The sequence below is a fragment of the Micropterus dolomieu genome, linkage group LG15 (assembly GCF_021292245.1).
Source record: "Micropterus dolomieu isolate WLL.071019.BEF.003 ecotype Adirondacks linkage group LG15, ASM2129224v1, whole genome shotgun sequence".
In the NCBI taxonomy this organism is placed as follows: Eukaryota; Metazoa; Chordata; class Actinopteri; order Centrarchiformes; family Centrarchidae; genus Micropterus; species Micropterus dolomieu.
The window spans coordinates 17,602,424-17,621,131 of NC_060164.1; the positions used below are offsets into that span (position 1 = coordinate 17,602,424).

Genomic DNA, 18,708 nt, shown 5'->3' on the forward strand with positions numbered 1-18,708 from the left:
TGTGTAAACCCAGTGATGAGTAAACACTTCCAGTATTGCTTTTGACAGATCTGACAGCTTCCCTCCACTAATACCGAGCTGCAGCTTCATCTCAAGGGTGTATGAATTGAGACAGATTTTTTGGGGAGTGATTCAGAACTGTCATTATTAAGTCCTCAATGTAATCTGCTGCGATTCAGTGGCGCTGCCTTGAACAGTTGTTCTACAGGACAAAGTCTGAAAACTATTCCACCTAATGTAGCCATGCGAGCAGCATTTCCTAGAATAACCGATGTTCCCACTGCATGTGCTGAGGTACAGCGTGTTATGACTACGGTACACAGAAAGTGAAGAATGCAGAAAGATGGAGGACTGAGAAGAAAAGAAGAAATGGGGCAAGTGAGTACGAAAGGTGGTGGGGGAAGTGGTTTCTGCCTTAGAGCAGCTGCTATATTCATGCATCGCCGTGATTAGAATTTCTATTCTCCTACTGCAGTCCTAACAGCAAGTAAGCACGTCTTCTGTTCCAGGTAATGTGAGTTTGAAGGTCTTTGTATGCATGTGAATCACTGACTGCTTATAATAATATATCAAATACAGTCTGTGGTGTGAATGTGTCTGTGTGATGAGTGTATGTGCTCAGCATGTCTTAATGGCTGGCTGGCTACAGGTCATCACACATCATATTAAGTGTGTAGTTACAGGCTGCCATATGGTGTTGAATATTATTATTATTGCTGTGGAGACATCATATGAAATTTTTTTGTACTTTTTTTTGTTCCACACAATTAGAATATACAAGTGTTTTCATTCATTTGAGCAGTATTAGTTTTGAGCACCAGATGCTTGAAAGAATGTTGTACCACCCCCACACACTCCATTGACTTTAGCTGGAGAAGCTGAGAAAACCAACCTAACAGTGTAATTTGGCCCCAGAATAATTGGCTCTCTATTTTTGTGAGTAGCAGAGCAGTAATGGCGATTTGTAACAAGAGCTTGGGGGGCTTACCAAACAAAAAAAATTCAAATAGCTTCCCAGAATCTTCTCACATTTTATGGACAGGCAGCGGTAGATGAAACAGTATGGCTCAGGTGCCTGCAGGTCCAAGATACATAACAGTAAACATAAAAAGTCATTAAGAAAAGTATTCCTATTTTATTTCACCTAAAACATTTGAAGAGCAGTTGGCCATGGGGTAAGATTACAGTTGAAAGAAGTGACAATATCTTAAACAATACAGATAAATAGTGTTTAAAGAACAACATTAATGTAATTGTTAGAAAATGGCAAAGTTGCCACTGGTAAAACATTTTCCTACAAAAAAGAACTGCACAAAATGTGATGGTTCAAAACTTCCTGAAACCGATATATATACAGTAGATTACAGTGCTCAGAGCACTGGACGGAAAATGCCTACATGCACGCATGGTCTCGAGTGACGTACTAAATCTAATTCAAATACTCACCCATGCTTATGTGGCCTGCAAGGTTAAAGACACCAAGAGTTATGTGGGGATCATGGCATATTACATTCCTTGGGTAATAAAGTATCATAAATCATGGCGCAAAGATGCCGTGTCAAGGGTTAATCCCCTGATAATCCAGCATCATACCGCATAGTCTGTACGTCTGGCTCACTAAATGGCCAGTGGGGTTAGTGTAGCATATGAGCTCAAATGGAAAATCTGATGAGTAACAGTGATTTAATTTGGATGAGCAGAGATGACATCTTCACGCATGAGAAAACTTCAAAGCTATATTTTGTGAGTCACAAATGATTGCCCTCTGAGAGTGGTATTCTGGAGTTCTTATGTTAGCCAAGATATATATATATATATATATTATATGTGTATGTATGTATGTATGTATGTATGTATGTATGTGTGTATATATATATATATATATATATATATATATATATATATATAGTACACGTGTAATAAAAATATTTTTCATCTACCTCATTGACTATTGTTCAAAGCTCATCTTTTTCACAGAGCAGCACACAGTGAATATCTTTTCACTAATATGTTCTGTTCCTGTGCTATTTTGAGGGGCATCATTTTATTTGATAAGATAAAACCACTGCAAAACAAATTCATATCTGAAAATATCTGATTAGTCACAACAATATGGGCTGCTACAGAAACAAACATCTCACAGTTTGAAGAAGTGCGTGTGAAGAGAAAGGGGAACCAAGCACATCCAGCATCACTGGGGCTCAGAGATCATTTCTCACTTTGAAGTGTGTTGTCGACCAGAGCCTGCAGTTGGTGTTGACACAGACTGGAAGCAAACAAAATCTGGGACATTATCTTTTTAATGATGGAAGAGGAGGTACAGTTGTTGGTAGGGGGCGGTTTTTACTTCACTTTTTTCTCTCCAATATTGTGATTGGAAGCAAGTGTTTTTAAATTATTTGCGAGTGTTTTTAAATTGTTTGCCTCACTGAGATTTTTTTGGGAATCATATTCTGGAAGGTTACAAAACTCACAACCCTCATCAACTGAAAATGCTAGTACATTATGTTTACAAGAAAGGTAACAATTAAGAAATTAAATGTTAAAGGTTTAATCAAAGCAGCAGTAATAATGAAAAAATTTAATCTGTTTTAATCACTATTTTTAACCATGCTAGCAGCATGGCTCTAGGGATGGCAATGTCAGTCTGTCAATCTGTCAGTTAGTCCATCACTTTGAACCAGACTGAAATGTCTCAACAGCTACCACATGGATTGTCATGAATTTAGCACAGATATTCATCCTCTAATGCTAAAATGAGGTTGACATTTGTGGTTCAGAGCGAAATATCTCGACAGCTATGAGATGGACTGCCATATCATTTGCAACAGATATTTAAGGTCTATAGAGGATATATTGGTGATCCTATGACTTTTGGGTAGTCACCAGCAGGTCAAACGTTTCACTTATTCAGTCAAAAATCTCAACGTGTCCTCAATAGAATGGCACATAATTTGGTGGAACATTCATGGTCCCCAGATGATTAATTGTAAAACACTGATCCCCTGAACTTTCATCATTCGTCATCATCAGGTCAAAATTTCTGGTCGTCCCAATACTTAGGTTTTTTACCAAATACCTGCAAAACTAGTGACATTACCATCAACCTCAAATGTACTTTCTGTTTAGCAATAATTAGCAAATGTTAGAATGCTAACAAGCTAAACTATTGGTAAACATTTTACCTTCTAAACATCAACATGCTAGCATAATCATTGTAAGGATGCTGATGTTAACATTTAGCGCAAAGATTCCAGCCTCACAGACCCACTAGCATGGCTGTAGACTCTTTGTCTTGTTTATGTATATTAACACTAAATCAAATAACAATCCATTCTATAACAAGCCCACAGATTCTTTGTGAAGTGTTACTAAAATATATCCCTGTCAATTTTTCTGCTGAAAACTCCACAAACTATGCATCAGCAATCTTATAATCTAATATTCAAATCAGCTTTTGGTGTGCAAACATTAAAACTCTCTCTGAGGGTAACTGATATGAATAAGCTTGTCTTAACTGAAAAAGAACAACGTATAGAAAAAAAAGGTTCCTCATTCCCTGTCTGTCGTTTGTTGATCCAACGAAAGCATGCTGCTCTGAGTCCCCAACGTCACATTAGCTTTGTTTGAATGTGGTTGCAGGAGGGCTGGGCACAGAGTGCATATGCAAATAGACAACCAATTACACTGAAAACTCTTCAAACAAAAGTAGGCCACCAAGGAGAGACCTGTCATTTCTGGATGGAGAAAGCATATAGACAGCAAAGAGTCAAACAGTGGCAGAGAGTTAGAGACACAATGAGAATAAGTTTTGATTGTAATGTGATGGATTAGATTATAAATTGGATTATATTCTAACTGAGTGGTGTCACTGCAATGGGTGAGAGGGACACTGAGACTACACACTAACACCACTACTGTATATTGTGTTTATACACCATAATAAATAGTTACCCAGTAATGATCTGCAGTCAACAGGGAAATGATGTGTTATGTAACAATTCTCTATTACATTGATTATTTGTTTTGTGTTTACATGCCTGTGTTGTATAATGAAAATGAGTTAAACAGCATTAGCGTTGGCTTCTCTGTGGGAGTTTTTACGGATAGTTAAGCCAATTTTCCAGAGACATTAATAGTGATTAATGGCGCTGTGTTTTTAATGATATTTGTTGGGATAAAACTGGAGTGTCAGTTTGGTGAAAATACTCCTTAAATAGAGCAGGAGACAATGTTTTAAGACCTGTTATCTACTTAACAAGGACACTATCATTTAACATTATGGCAGTTTGGAGAATGACCACCATCTGTGTTTAACAAGGCTTGTAGTTCTTGTGTGTCTATGTGTGTGTGAATGTTTTAGGAGAAGGAGGTGGATGAAGTCTCTATGTGTGTGGGTCCATGACTGCTCGTGTTGTAAATTCACAAATAATGTGATTACTCTGGACTGTATGAGTATTCAGTGCTTAGTAGTGAATGATCATCTGGAAGCAAGACTAAGTGTCTACAGCCATGCTAGTGGCTCTTTGAAACTGTTCTTCAGCACAACTGTGCTTTGGCTAAATGCTAACATCTGCAGACTAACATGCTCACAATGACAATGCTAACAGTTCCGATGTTTTGCAGGGATGTGGTTACGACCTTCATTTAGCGTGTCAGCGTGCTAAAAGTCAGAGGGTCACCAAAGCCTCTGCACCCGACCTCAATGGGCTCACAATCCATCCATTCAATCTTTTATCCAATAGTTGTTGAGATATTTCAGTCTGGACTGACTGACCTACCGACCAACTTTGTCATCCCTTTTGCCATGCCACTAGCATGACTGAAAACTGCAATATCATGTGATGCGATGTCATCAGATGTGATCATTGTGCTCCGTTACTTATAAAGTTTATGTATCATCATATCAATGCTGTTCAATGTTTGTTCCATAGACTCCAAATATTTTTTTTTGCAGGTGCAGTCAGTATGTGTGAAGCAACCCCTCATAGTGAGAAAGTGCTTATTTATTTATGGTTATATTGAATGAACTTACTTGTTCCGATCCCCATGTGTTTGCTGCATACAGTGGGAAAATACTCATGAATAATTTAGATAAAAGATAAAAATCTATGTTTACTGCTCTGGCTGTTTCATATGCTAATGCAAACATTTCTCTTTTACCTAGGGATGCGCAGTGGATCTGAGAGAAGCATTTGACAGTGCACACTTCCCTCACCTTTGAGACTTAGGAGAACTCAGTAGAGATTGGGAAATCAACCAGAAGAAATAGAATAGTGTTTGTGTCTGAACCTCATCATTCTCTGTCAATCTTTTATGCAACAGCTGCTGTTTTCCCATTCACACATTTTCACTTTCTCAAGCCTTCATTCAAATACATTTCCCCAATTTCAATGGAGTGTGACTACTTTAAAGTCTCTGCATGTACAGTGGCCCAGAGGCTCAAGCTGTCCTCAGGGATCCAACCATAATGAATGTTTAAGCTGACAGTCATCGGCGAGCAGTGAGGGCTTTTTTTGCATAAATCTGGACACTCCCATCACAGCCTTTGGCAGGTCAATAAATGGCGTAGTAGAGAAGAGATTGAGGAAAGTGGTGGAGGGGGGATTTTCCCTACTTGTCAACTCTGTTGTTCCACTCATTAAGCACAGTGAGATTAAGCTAGTGTTGAGACTGAGGAGGAGCGGAGCTGTGGTTCATTGCGGGTTGGATCAGCATGCATGCAGTGGGCACAGTCAGAAGCTCGTCATAGGCCTATGAACAGGCAGGGCTGAGAGGCAAACAGACAATTAAATCAATAAGACAGCAGTCAGCAGATCACTGCTCTTGCTATCACTCGCCCTCACCCACCATTTTGGAAGAAAAAACTAATTTGAAAGAGCATTTCTCTTATTCAACTTTAGGTTGCTTACATAGGCAAAGAATGGTAAAGCTTTGGTCCTGTGGGTCGTCTTATGACATCTCTGTCCTAACTTCACCCTATAACTACAAAGTAATCAAAGTTAATTAAATTAAATTAAATATAGTTGATTAATTATACAAGCTGTCCTTTAAAACACTGACGGCTCTCAAGGTTTCAGAGCTCTATAATTTTCTTTCTGCAATAAATGACTAAAGTAGAATTTGCTTTTGAATTTACTATTACTGTGAAAGGTGCATTGGCAAGATTTTAGTTTATAACAGTCCCTCAGTTTCTGGGGCAATCTTACTAAGCAAAGTGCCAAACAATGAAACTTGGTATGACTTGGTATTAGTTCACTGGATTTACTGACCGACCCTGAGCCCTCCTACAGTTACTTCTTTACCTTTTCAATTTGTTGCGCAAGTACTTAAATACATAGACACTCACACAGTATACACACAGTAATTCCGCAATATGCATATAAGGGAATATACCACCTGTTGACAAAAATATATTTATGGTAGAGACTTGGCAACTATGGGGCAACTTTAGTTTACTTAGAGTTTAGATTCTTTGTTTAGTCAGCCAACTCCTGAGAATATCTGTGTCTCTTTGGTTTGCTAATTGCTTTTTTACTGCTAAAGCTTTTCACTACTGACTTTTAGCAAAACTTTAATTTGCACATATTTTTCTTAACACAAATTTCGGAAACAATCAGCCTTAAGGGTAAATATAAAATGTTACACTGCAAATAAACTTAGTTTAAAGGCCCATTGTGTAAATATTGTATGTAATGTCGGCATCTGTCAAATTATTCCAAGGGGCATAGGTTTTTGCTGAAAAAACAATCACAACAAAAAATGGAACATGTCTATGTGCAGCTTTTAGCTCATTCATTCTCAGTGTTGCTAGGGTGGGATCTTTGAGGTGGGGTGGGCACGCATTGCTGTTTCCCACAGTGTCCCACTAGGTGGCTTAATTTTACACACACAATTTATAAAAAAGCAAACAAATATTGTATGTGATATCGTATTCCAACAAACATATTATTCCCACTAGATATATTCAAACAATCATCTTTAGGACTTGTTTCAGGTCTTCGCTCTTGTATGTCAAGTTTGCATGTTGTTTCTATTGATTATTTTGTATGGCTCTGATGTAACCCCCGACCCCTCCTTAAGAAAGGTCGTATTTATTGCAGACCTTCGATTGCTTTAGACAGTTCAGGCATTCATATTATTATGTCCATTCCTTAAACAGGACTTTATAAATCATTAAGCCATGAACTTCTAAGCAATTTAGAGAAATCTAAGAAATTTAAGACATCCAAAAAAATCAGTATTCCCTGTTTTCCAATGAAGTACATTCCTCTCTGTGCCTCTCTCTCTGTTTCACTGTCTCTATTACTCCCTATCGTCATTTCATTTTCTCTCTCGTCTCACATTCTCATTAACACTGCTGCCCTGTTGGCTCTTTGCCTCCTCTGTTACCCTTTTTATGCAGCTGCAGAGTCACTTCTTTTCGTTTGCTCAATTCATCCCCCATTGTATAAGATGTATGAAAGTAACGGGGTCCCGGAGACATCCAATTAAACGCACAATGCATTCTTTTTTCACAGCTCCCCCTCCCTGCTGTCTCCCAAAGCCCTTCAGATTATATAACAGCTCAGTGTCAACGGAGCCAGCCTGTGGAGGACAAGTTAAGGGGGTCTTCGCCAGTGATGCAGCTCAGCAACTCTGGACTTTCCCCAGCAGCTTGCGTACTACCCCTCACTCCTCCTCCTTCTCCTCCTCCTCCTTCTTCCTCCCTTTGCCATATCCACCCACCCATCCACCCACCAGCCCACCCTCTCCCTGCCTTTCTTATACACACATACACACATACACTCAATCACGAATGCACAGGGATTGCAGCAACAGCAGCAGCACCGCGAGATGGAGATCTCCGCTGCATGTGTGAGTGCCTGTTCCCGGTGAGTGCAGGGACAAGAGCGAATGAGTGTCAGTGATGCTTGAATGAGGTGTATAAGGGAGAAGAGGGGGAGAGCGCAGAGTAAAAGGCAGGGGAGGGATATCAGTGAGGACCCGATGAGGTTTTGAGGCAATGTCTTTCTGCTTTTTTTCCTCTCCCATCCTGATAACCTGAATCTTTGCTGGATGTGCCACAACAACTCCAGCTGTCACTGCACCGGCTGCCTCTCTCTCTGTCCTCCCGCAGCCAGTGAGAGCTGCTCCAGTGGCTGGACGGTACCCCGGCACCTAATGAATACATGGATGAAAACTGGCTCTACTGTGGATCTGTGCTTTCTTGTCCTTTGCACCTCTGATCTGTTTCTCAAGGTAAGAGTTATGCTTCCTCTTTTGGAGTTGCACACATATTCACAGGTATTGCAAAAAAGAGTGTGGGATTCATCTGGTCTGCCTTTTAAAATCTTAATTGAATCAAGGTGGATATCAGAAGTATTCATGAATTATGATAAAATCCTGTTGAAAGTCTTTGGTTAGTGATGTTAGTGTATGTTGCATGCATTAGATATGGATAAATTAGGGAGGGGGCATTTCTGCATCCAAGCACTGAAAGGTTTAATGACTAATCTGGAGAACACGTCAAAGGTTTTTCTTCACAAATGCAAATGGAGATGAATAGAGATGTTATTTGACTTTGATTTATGTACTTATAATAATGCGTGTCTTTGCAGCCTGTGACAGACGTGCAGTATATATCTGATGAGGCATAGGCTGATTATCAAGATTGCTGTACTTGTGAATTGTCTGGGCTAAACAGTGAAGAATATTGATGAGCACTCACTAATAGACTATTGTATATGGTACTGCAATAGACTGTTGGAATAATGATTATTTATTGGAACACACCTATCGTATTAAGTGGCATAGACTGCATGACAAATTCATATGCGATAAGTGATGTGCTCCCCAAGGCTGAATTTGATGAAAGATGGATTCATCCTTATCATGACTAATGACATGTGTGATCTGAGAAGGTTTGGGGTACTGCATCACATACACAGCTGCACTTATATTTGCTCTCAGTCGCCCCCTCCTCCCCAGAACCTCTATTTTCTACATGTCATTCCTTGACTACCTGAATTTACAGGAAACACAGATGGGTACAGTGCCAAACACACTGGCTTGTCTATCTCAGCATCTTTTTCACTTATAAATCATCTCATACATTACACCTGAGTTAATCATCAGTTTGACCTGAGTACACATGTATGCCCTAAAGTGTTAAAAGCAGTATCTTCTCCATTATTTTATACAAAAAGAGACCCACACTAGCCGGAGAGCCTGTGATCACAAAAAAAATAATAAAATGCCCTTCTGCATATCAGCCTCTCCAAACTTACTCTTCCCAAGGATCCATTTCACAGCCAGTGCTCTCATGTAGGAGATCCAGGGATGGGAGCTTTTTAAAACCTCCAACTATTACCCGGAACAGAAAGTGCTGCTCAATGATAAATCTTTTAAGCCAATGTCATAAAGCAAACTTTCACAGGTGTAGCCGGCAGCCCGGATAGATACAGATAGCTCTGGATGACAGCTGGAATAAGATGGTGTGTGTGTGTGTGTTTGTGTTTGTGTGTGTGTGTGTGTGTGTGTGTGTGTGTGTGTGTGCGTGTGTGTGACTGTGAAGCTCTGAAAACAGGCTGGGATTGTTTATAAAAATCTTGGACTAAAGGGGTTTACATTGTAGCAGGAAGAAGAGCTGGACGTTTTATTGTGAAAAAGATTACTGCAACGGGGAGTGTGTAGAGACCCAACCTATACTGTACAAATGCAATGTGATGTCTTGTCCTTTGCATTGTCCTTATGAAGGCATAGTTGGTGCAATGTCACTTGCAAATAATGAGAATACAAAATGGATACATTGCACTGTAACAATGCATACATTAGAATGCATGGGGGGTTGATGGGCACAGCGTCAATCTGTGTTATAATGAAGAGCGAAGCACTGACCTTGTAATGCACCCTAGTTTTAGCACATTTAAGTAAACCATTATAGAACATCCTGTGTTTAAGATGCGTGTTTGTATTGATGGTGCAGTTGTGGTTACCATGTTTTAGGAGTGGGAGGCCACTATAACAACATTACTTAACTATTAATGAGAGTGGCTAGACAGTGTTATCGAATGTAAATATCCTACAGATGCACTTCAGTAATTATTGCGTTGATGCAGACTGACTAGGATGTAAGGCGATCTAAGCAAAGCCATCTCTTTCTCTCTGCTTTGCGATCGGGCATAAATCATGAGTCAGCAATGTCGTAGACCTGCTATTGCATGGAAAATGGATCCAGTCCCCGATTAACATTCTTAACAAACAGCCATGTTTCTACAACATTGTGGTCATAATAAATCAATCATGATACTGTAGCTAAAGGTGGGTTTCTTCCCCTCATCCATGCAGCATTTTAGCGTGAAGAACTGAAGGGCAATTGCAACTGACAACGTGGTCTGCCAGGGTACATAAGGAGATTTCAGAGGATTACTTTTGCAATTTTAGAGTCAATGCATTATTCATAATCCTTTGGATAGCTGAGGCCAAATCAGGGAAGGACCTCAGGTCATTAGCAGAGATACAGCTTGCTTTGAGAAGAGGAGGAGGAGAAAGAAGACGGCGAGGCAAAGCAGATTCTCGCTCAACTGTCTGAATAAATCCATGAGTGATATAAGTCTCGCTCTCACTCTCTGTGTATCTGATTTCCAACAATAATACGTCATTGAAGAGCTTTTCTTGATTCCCTTTGTGTAAATTTACCATTTAGCTGCTTGACATGCCTTACATGACTGCATTAGAAATTGTATGCGCTTAGGGGAGACTTCCTGCAGATGTGATTACCTTTTCAGTGGTGTGAGATTGGTGTTTCTGAGTGTGAAATAGTATGATCCCATGTGAATCAGCCTCAAACAAATTCTTTTAACCGTGGAGCCGCATCTGACAAACAACTTACACTAAAGTCAAAGCGCATACTAAGCTATGTTTCAGAACAAATACCACCCCAATAAAATTCAGCTGCTCCAAATTCCAAAACAACCGTGTGTAAATTCATGACACAGCATACCATATTGTTTGTGTATAATGAGATTGAGCTAGTTGCTTGTTTTTTTCCACCCTCATCTGGCACTGAATGCATTGCAGTGACTGAAGTGACACTAGAAGCTGTTGGCATGCAGTTTTTTCCCCAGTATTAATAGGAAGCAAGATGAAACACAGTTACCTCTAAATATATTCCATTTCATCAACAGTCTGAGCTGAGGGTTAGGTTTTAGTGGACAGTCTGCAAGGTGAAACACATGGCAAGAGTGCCAAGAAATACAACCTCATGCTTTTTATTATCAGCCCTTGTCTGATTTTTCAGTCTTTGTTCTATGCGGTCACATTTAACAAAGACTGTTTTGCCATCATTAAAAAGTGTGTATTCTTTTCACATCACACTGTCACTTCTTCTTTTGTAATCTAAGTACTTTTTAAACCTTTAGTCATTACGTCACTGGAACATGCACTGCAGATGTAGATCAACTGCAGATCAGGAATAAACATTCATCTAATCTACCGCTGCTTTTCCTTTTACAAATTCCACGGGAGTAGTGAAACTGACAGTAAGGAAACATCTCTTCAGTGTAAACTTCCCCACCAGAACAATCGCATTGATGGATTTACAATGTCTCAGAATGATAAAACATGATTACTTTCAGGGAAGCTGCGACACCATGAATAGCTTGCTCTTGAGTGGTAATAAATGATTCATTGGAGTTTATTTATCGATGGTGTCTTGTCATATGAAAATGATTAACCAGCTCTTTCTGATGTTTCCTTTCAACCATATCAAACATCAACTCATTTCCTTGTGCTGCTTGATATACTTCATGCTCTAGCTATGAAATGTCTTTCATCACAGATGAGACAGAAAATGCAATATTTCTCATTTGATCATACGGACCTTCATTTGAAACTCTGCATGGGGAATGACTATAAACAAATAGGCTTTTTTGTATTATGAAAGTCATTTTTAACTCCTTTGTGTGGTCATATAAGTTCAATAATCAATATAAATCAAGCTATGCTTATAAGAAAAGACTAATAATGGCATTAAAGGGCTTCAAACTATTTGGTAATGATGAATTAACATTAAAAAATATGTTACTAATTATATGATAAATGTATGTTGCAGATTGGGGCATCATAAATATGACAGTGGTTATATGAGACACATCTTTTTAAAAATTAAGAACATTTCTAGTTAAATTCTTGCTCATCATAGTGTTACATTTACATACACAAGAAATGGGAATTTTATAGAAGCTCTATAAATGATATACTAATCATAAACAGCTATGGTTTTAATGCTTCAAGCAGGTATTTAAAATTCTGTCATTAAACTGTTGCATAAACCTGTATTATAAACCATATTCCTAAACAGTTGTTAGAAAATATCCTTAACACTTTTTTGGAGACTCCTACTCCAAAAGTGAAAACTGTTTCTCTTTTACAAATATCTTCAAGTGATTTCAAGCCCTTCGTAAACATATTAAATTACTTATGGTTGAGTAGCAAATGTCTTCAAGAACTGTTTGTTATTCACTGTATGCAGCTCTTAATATAAAGTTGTAATAAGCGGTAATCTGTAAACATTTAAAGTTTAATTTCAGATCAGTCAGCCAACTCATGTGGAACAGATTTATGATGTGTTCACAGAACATTTGCAGAGTTTATATTTGGTGTCTAGCCTCTGACCTCGTCCCTCCGCTCGGCACAGCAGAGAATGGGGAGCGATGATAATAAATTCCCCCCTAGGGACTTGAGCTTACAGGTGGATACAGGTGGAGGAGCCCAACACTAGCTATTATGTAGAGTCTAGTATGTGTGGGGCGCAGCTGTTGTGTGGTCAATTCCTCTTCCAGGACTTCAGACTACAAGGGGAATATATGATTTAGTAAACACCTTCTACTCGTGGCCAAAGCACCAACTGCCCCACGGCCATTCCTTCACAAGACACCTCCAATGATCATGGGAAAATACAAGTACTCTTAACACAGAAGCTTACAAAAATATATCTTATGAAATGTTATGTAGCATTGATAAGGAGATGACCATAAGTGGGTGGATATACAGTAAGCTTAAGGTTGGCAATGAGTGCAGCAGTGCAGAGAAAAGAACAGGAGCTCAGCAGTTTTGATGTAATTATGGTATGAAGAACAGTAAAGTGAGCTGTCACATAACCCCATTTGTTTCAGTTGGAATGTTCCCCTAATGTATAGCCGAATATGTTCTGTGTGGAAAATGTAAATGGGACTCCTATGTGCGACAAAAGAGAATGTCCCCTGAAGCCAAGTAAATGGGCAAGACAGCAGTCATGTTTAAATCACTAAAGCTGATGTACACTGCCCTCTAAAAAAGACTGGAGTTTGTAGTGATCCAATAGAAAACCCCAAAAATGACATCAGCCACGGGAGAAAGCCAAATCAGTTGAACCCAGAACACTTAAAATCCTGAAACATAAGTATTGCTATTTCACCATTACATAAATCAATAACATAAATGTGTCATAATGCATTAGTAAAACGCCAAAAGAAAAATAAGGTCATCTACTCATAGTTACTATTTCTATGCACATATACAGCCAGCAGCCTTGGCAATCCTATTGTCTAATGATATTGTCAAACATACAAACATCTCCTGAACAGAGCAACATTAATTCACATTATATACTGTGCTTGTTAGCATAACTAGCAAATACTTAGCTTGATAAGGTAAAGCAGTGATCTGGCATCTTGACAGTGATAACACCACAAGTTCACAGCAAAATTGTTCTCTTCTAGCTTGAGGTGTGTATTTGAGGCCGACAGCTGAAATAACAGTCAATGACCAGAGATTCTGAATGGTGAAAGCAGCCACAACAAAACAGTTATTATTCCAAATAGGTGTCCTGAAGCAAATGATCAGAATTTTGGCAGAAAGGTTTGCGTTTATGAAAAAATACTGTACATAACTAGTAATTACTGGTTCTTGAAGTGAGAAGGTTCCATTAATTTTTTTCATAGATATTGTTAGGGGACTCACAGCTGGAGCACATTTACAGTTTGGATGGACTGTGTTAGTAAATATTGTTCTTAGAAAAAACAGTACAAGCTTGTGTACCTAAAAACAACTACGACTCCATGGTGCATTTACGCAAGAAACATCCAATTAAAGAGCTTAACATTCTGTTACGGCTAACAGAAGGTGGAAGCTAAAGATCATTTTGAATCTTAAATGAAGTCAGGTTTAGCTGTGTTTGTTTAAAACTGCAACAACAAAGCGTTTTGAATTCACTGCTCTCATTAGCCACTCTGACTGGCTTCTTCTCCAAGCAAGGCTCATGGATATTGTAGTATTAAGAGTCGTCTTCCACGCCAAACTGACAGATGTTTTTTAGTTGCAATAATTAAACATAACATAAACTTACAGAATTGTTAAATTATTCTGAGTTCTGTGTTTCTATGATACACAGAGGATTATTACTAAAAGAGACATTTGAAATAGGGAAAACTTCTGGCACATCAATAATTTGTGTGACTAGATACAAGTGTTTTCACATACATTACTGGAGAGTTTGACTTGCAAATTAAATATGATTATCTTTTTCATATGGTGGTTTTTGGTGTTTTACTTATTGCCCATTTCACCATGTGTATTGATAAACACTGCACTTTTGGATCACAATTTTGGATCTTGGATTCTGGATCACAGATTGTGCCTTTAACATAGGTTATAATGTGTTACTAGAATGCAAAGTTATAGTCGCATAAGGAAAAGAATCAGGAAGTCTGCTATAGTATACTGAATACTACATAGATCATCAGTTCCCTCCCAGACAACAAAGTTTCACACAGACTCTGATTTCTTTCTCTTTTACATTTACAGGAAATATGGTGAGCAAAGAGGACACCAAATGCGTTGTTGTCTCAAATTCAGATGAATCAGATTCAGAGACAGGCCCATCACACAGCCTCGATGCGCAGTCTGGACCAGAATCAGGCAAGCAGCAAGTGAAGAAGAGAAACAAGGCCTTACAAGTGCGTTTTAAGGATATCTGTGATGCTCAGAATGAGCATAGGGGTAAGCGCTCCAGATCCATTTCCTGTAAAGTGACACACAGAAAGTACATGACCATGCCTGCCAGACGCTCTATTCCAAACGTGACCAAGAGTACTGGTGTCCAGACGTCGCCGGACCTCACTAAGCGATACAAGACTTTTCCTTTTGAGAGGAAAAAAGGACATACGTTTAAACACACTGCTTTGGTGGAAGATTACAGAGGGCAAAACAATGGTTTTTTGAGTGATATAAAGGCTGGAGGAGAGGATGGACAAACCACTGGGGAGTCCTCTAAGTACAAGGGTAAGATCGTGGGGCAGACAAAAGCGTTGCTTCACCACACTGATGACAGCAGTGAAACAGAGGATTTGCTTTCTAGTGCTAACTGTGTGGATGGACCCTCTTGTCCAGACTCTTCACATTTCTCGGAAGAGTGCCATCCACGTAGCTCTCCTTTCAACAGAGAAACAGAGTACCAGGTTTGTGGGACAAGTACCAAACACAAAGGATTACCCAAAGAAGAAATGGAAGCTGGCACTTCCTCAAAGCGCCAGCTGGCTAACTCTGAGTTTTCACAGGACAAGTCAAAGGGCACTGGCCCTGTTGCTTGGAACTCGCTGACACAGGTGGAGTCTTTAGGAAGCCCGTCTGTGAGCTGCAAACGGAAAAAGGGTACACAGCTAAACGAACAGCAGTCACAGACACTTCCCCATAGCGCCAAATGTTCTGTGCAGTCACAAGGGCAGTGTCGGACAAGGCATATGTCAGCCTCCTCTAAACTCCAGCAAACAGTTGGGGGGGATGAGGGCTTTCCTCCAGGAGACAAAAGAGCCCCAGGCATGGGGAGCAGCCAGCAGATAATGCCCTTATCTGGAGACAAGGATATCAAAGCACAGCTGCAGGCCATGGAGAGTCTCATCAGCTCAAGCCAGGAGACCATCAAGGTCCTGCTTGGAGTTATTCAGGAGTTGGAGAAAGGTGAAGCACAGAGAGAGGGGTGAGTAGAGTGAGCTAAATCTGTGATAAAGGTAAAACTGTAGTTTATTACAACTTGAGTCTTATTTCTGTAGCTTTGGCCATCATTTCTATTGGTTATGATAACATTGTCAAGGTAATTGTTGAGCTCTGGGAGAACAGCAACATCAGTACAACGCAGTTTGATGCCAACAAGTAGACAGTCGACTTGTTGTAAACAAGCCAACAGTTCAGTCAGATTATTTTAACTTCTGTATTTGAAGTTAAAACCAAAAGAGACAGAACAGGAAATGTAACATTAATCCTTTATCTCATAGGAAAACTGTAACTGCAAGTACCAAAGGAAAACTTTGAACCAGGAAGTCAGTGACAAAAATAAGACCCAAGTTGCATAAGAAAGGAGGTATCCTTTAACTATAGCGTACGAAGAGTACATCCAGGCTAACAACTCTGTGAGGCTGTACTTAGGCACAGTGGTGCTTTGAGCTAAATGCTAACATCAGCTAGCATGCACACAATGGCAATGCTAGTATGTTGATGTTTAGCAGGGATCATGTTTACCATTTTTAGAGTAGCAAGTTAGCACCTTAACATTTGCTAATTAGCACCAAAATCAAAGTACAGCTGAGGCTAATGGGAATGTTCAAGTTGAGGTATTTGGATGTAAATGTAAAGTATTGGACAAAATGACCGCTTGATTGCACTTGATGAAAATCATTAGGTTTTGTCCTCTGGAAGCAATGAATAGCTGTACAAAATGTGGAGCCAAATTCATCAAGTAGATTTTGAAATATTTCACTGAATAGAGAAAACTTTGCTGCTGGTGGAGCAAGAGTAAATGTCAGAGGATCACCAATAAATGCCTCTAGCATGACTTAAAATTGTATTTGCGGTATTATATCAATGTAACAAGGTAGTTTATCATTATACAACACAAGGTTTTATAATGAAAAGAAAGTCTGCTGTTTGTAAAGAGAAGAAAAGAAACTTTGTAGTTTGTAGTTTGAAAAGAAAAACTGTAGTAGATAATCATCCCTCAAGGTCAAATGGCACATTTCAAATACATTACCATGCCTGTTCGTCTCTTTGTAGGTTTAATAAGAAAAATGTGTCATATTTCATTAGAAACGTACATATAAAGGAGAATATGCAGAAAGTCCTAAAGCTATGTCCATATGTAGTTACACCAGTACAATTGTAAGAATCAATGTACTCCATCTCTAAATCCCATAGAAACACAAAGTAAATTGTATTTAAGTCTTAGCCATATGCAGTGGAGAACAAGGCACCCTAGTGTGGCTCTGTGAAACTTGGTTTTAAAGGCCCAATTAGTGCAGCCTCATAACAATTTGCCTTTCATCTCCACAAAACTGTGCCTGCTATAGTGCTTTTACTGTGTTGTGTTCCATCAGCATTATTAGAGAGGTGCAGTAACAGGACTCAAAGCCTGCCTTCCATAGTACATTCCAAAATACTCTTTCCTTTTTTGCAGGCCTGGACAGTCAAGAAAGCCTTCTTTAAAGCTATACTTTGAGATGTACCAAAAAGCATCTAAAAGCCTCCTTGTTCTCACATGTAAAAAAAAAAAAAGTCCAGTGATTTTAACCACTTTTTGCACCCATGCAGTGAGAAAATGATAAAGTAATTTTTTGGTCCAGCAAGGGTACAGGGACAATGTTTGTAAGAAGGCATTTCAATAGGGATTATCCCCATGTCACTATTTACATTGGAAATAAGATCATTGAAAAAAATCATGCTTCTCCATTTGTGGGTAATTTTGTTGCTGTCCCTCATCTGTCCCATGAGCTGATTACAAACACAAAGAATATTTCCTGAAAAAGTCCACCAAGAAGTCAAAAGAATGCTTGTGCTGTTCATCTGTTTCACATCCACTTAAGCTTGACAAAGACAAACTGTTTGATACTTATTAATGACATCCTGCAAAATGGAACTGAAAAACAAAGCTTGTTTTGTCTGTTTCACATCTCTAAAGGGTTTTCCAAACATAAGCAAAAGTGTCAGTGACACTTGATAATGCTTGATGAATCACATACCTGTAGCAAATTAAAATTGCACAGCTATTCTAGTTTCTTACTCATTCACGGGATAATTTATCTTAAAACCCTGACCAGCTTGAATGCACTATATAATTTATACTATTTGATGCACGTGATAAGACAGAGAACATTAGTCTTTTGCATGATCTCATATAACAACGGACAATTGCGTGATACATGTCAACCCAATTACACAATTATATACAAATATTAAGGTCTCTACCCATGCTGTTCATTGTACTGCATTATATAGTCAATGTTACATGCAAAATAATGTTTGCAGAGCTCTCCTGTGTCTGTACACTACTGTATATACAAAACATGTATATAACACATACAATATTTACCCCATATACAAAGCATTGAATGCCATGTGAAAAAGTGTGGCCTGGTCTGTCTTTATCTTTGGTTCACAGGTTATCAATAAAACACAAACTAATACGCAGTGCTTAGACAGGCAGAGCAGCAGGCATGTAGGCAGGGGGTGTGGATAGTTAAACTGGAATGACGAGGGTAAGACATATCCCTGGACAGCTGACGTGGGCAAACAACACAGCAGCGAATCTGTGCCAACAAACAGTTAGCTTAGAGAACAACTTTCTGAGGTGCAGCTATTTTTTCCCCTTATGAAGCATCTATGGAATCATTCTCTGTGACATTCTGTGCCTTAATACAA

The 18,708-nt window shown here is 39.1% G+C and overlaps 1 protein-coding gene across 1 annotated transcript in view; it reads left to right on the plus strand.

Annotated features, from left to right (window-relative positions):
- Nucleotides 1–252: 252 nt before the first annotated feature.
- insyn2ab (inhibitory synaptic factor 2Ab) overlaps nucleotides 253–18,708 on the plus strand; it is a 32,547-nt gene continuing 14,091 nt past the window's right edge. The window contains exons 1-3 of the mRNA XM_046071133.1: nucleotides 253–378; nucleotides 8,079–8,241; nucleotides 14,827–15,997. Coding sequence (XP_045927089.1) covers nucleotides 14,832–15,997 — 1,166 coding nt within the window. The 5' untranslated portion in view covers nucleotides 253–378; nucleotides 8,079–8,241; nucleotides 14,827–14,831. The remainder of the gene's footprint in view (nucleotides 379–8,078; nucleotides 8,242–14,826; nucleotides 15,998–18,708) is intronic.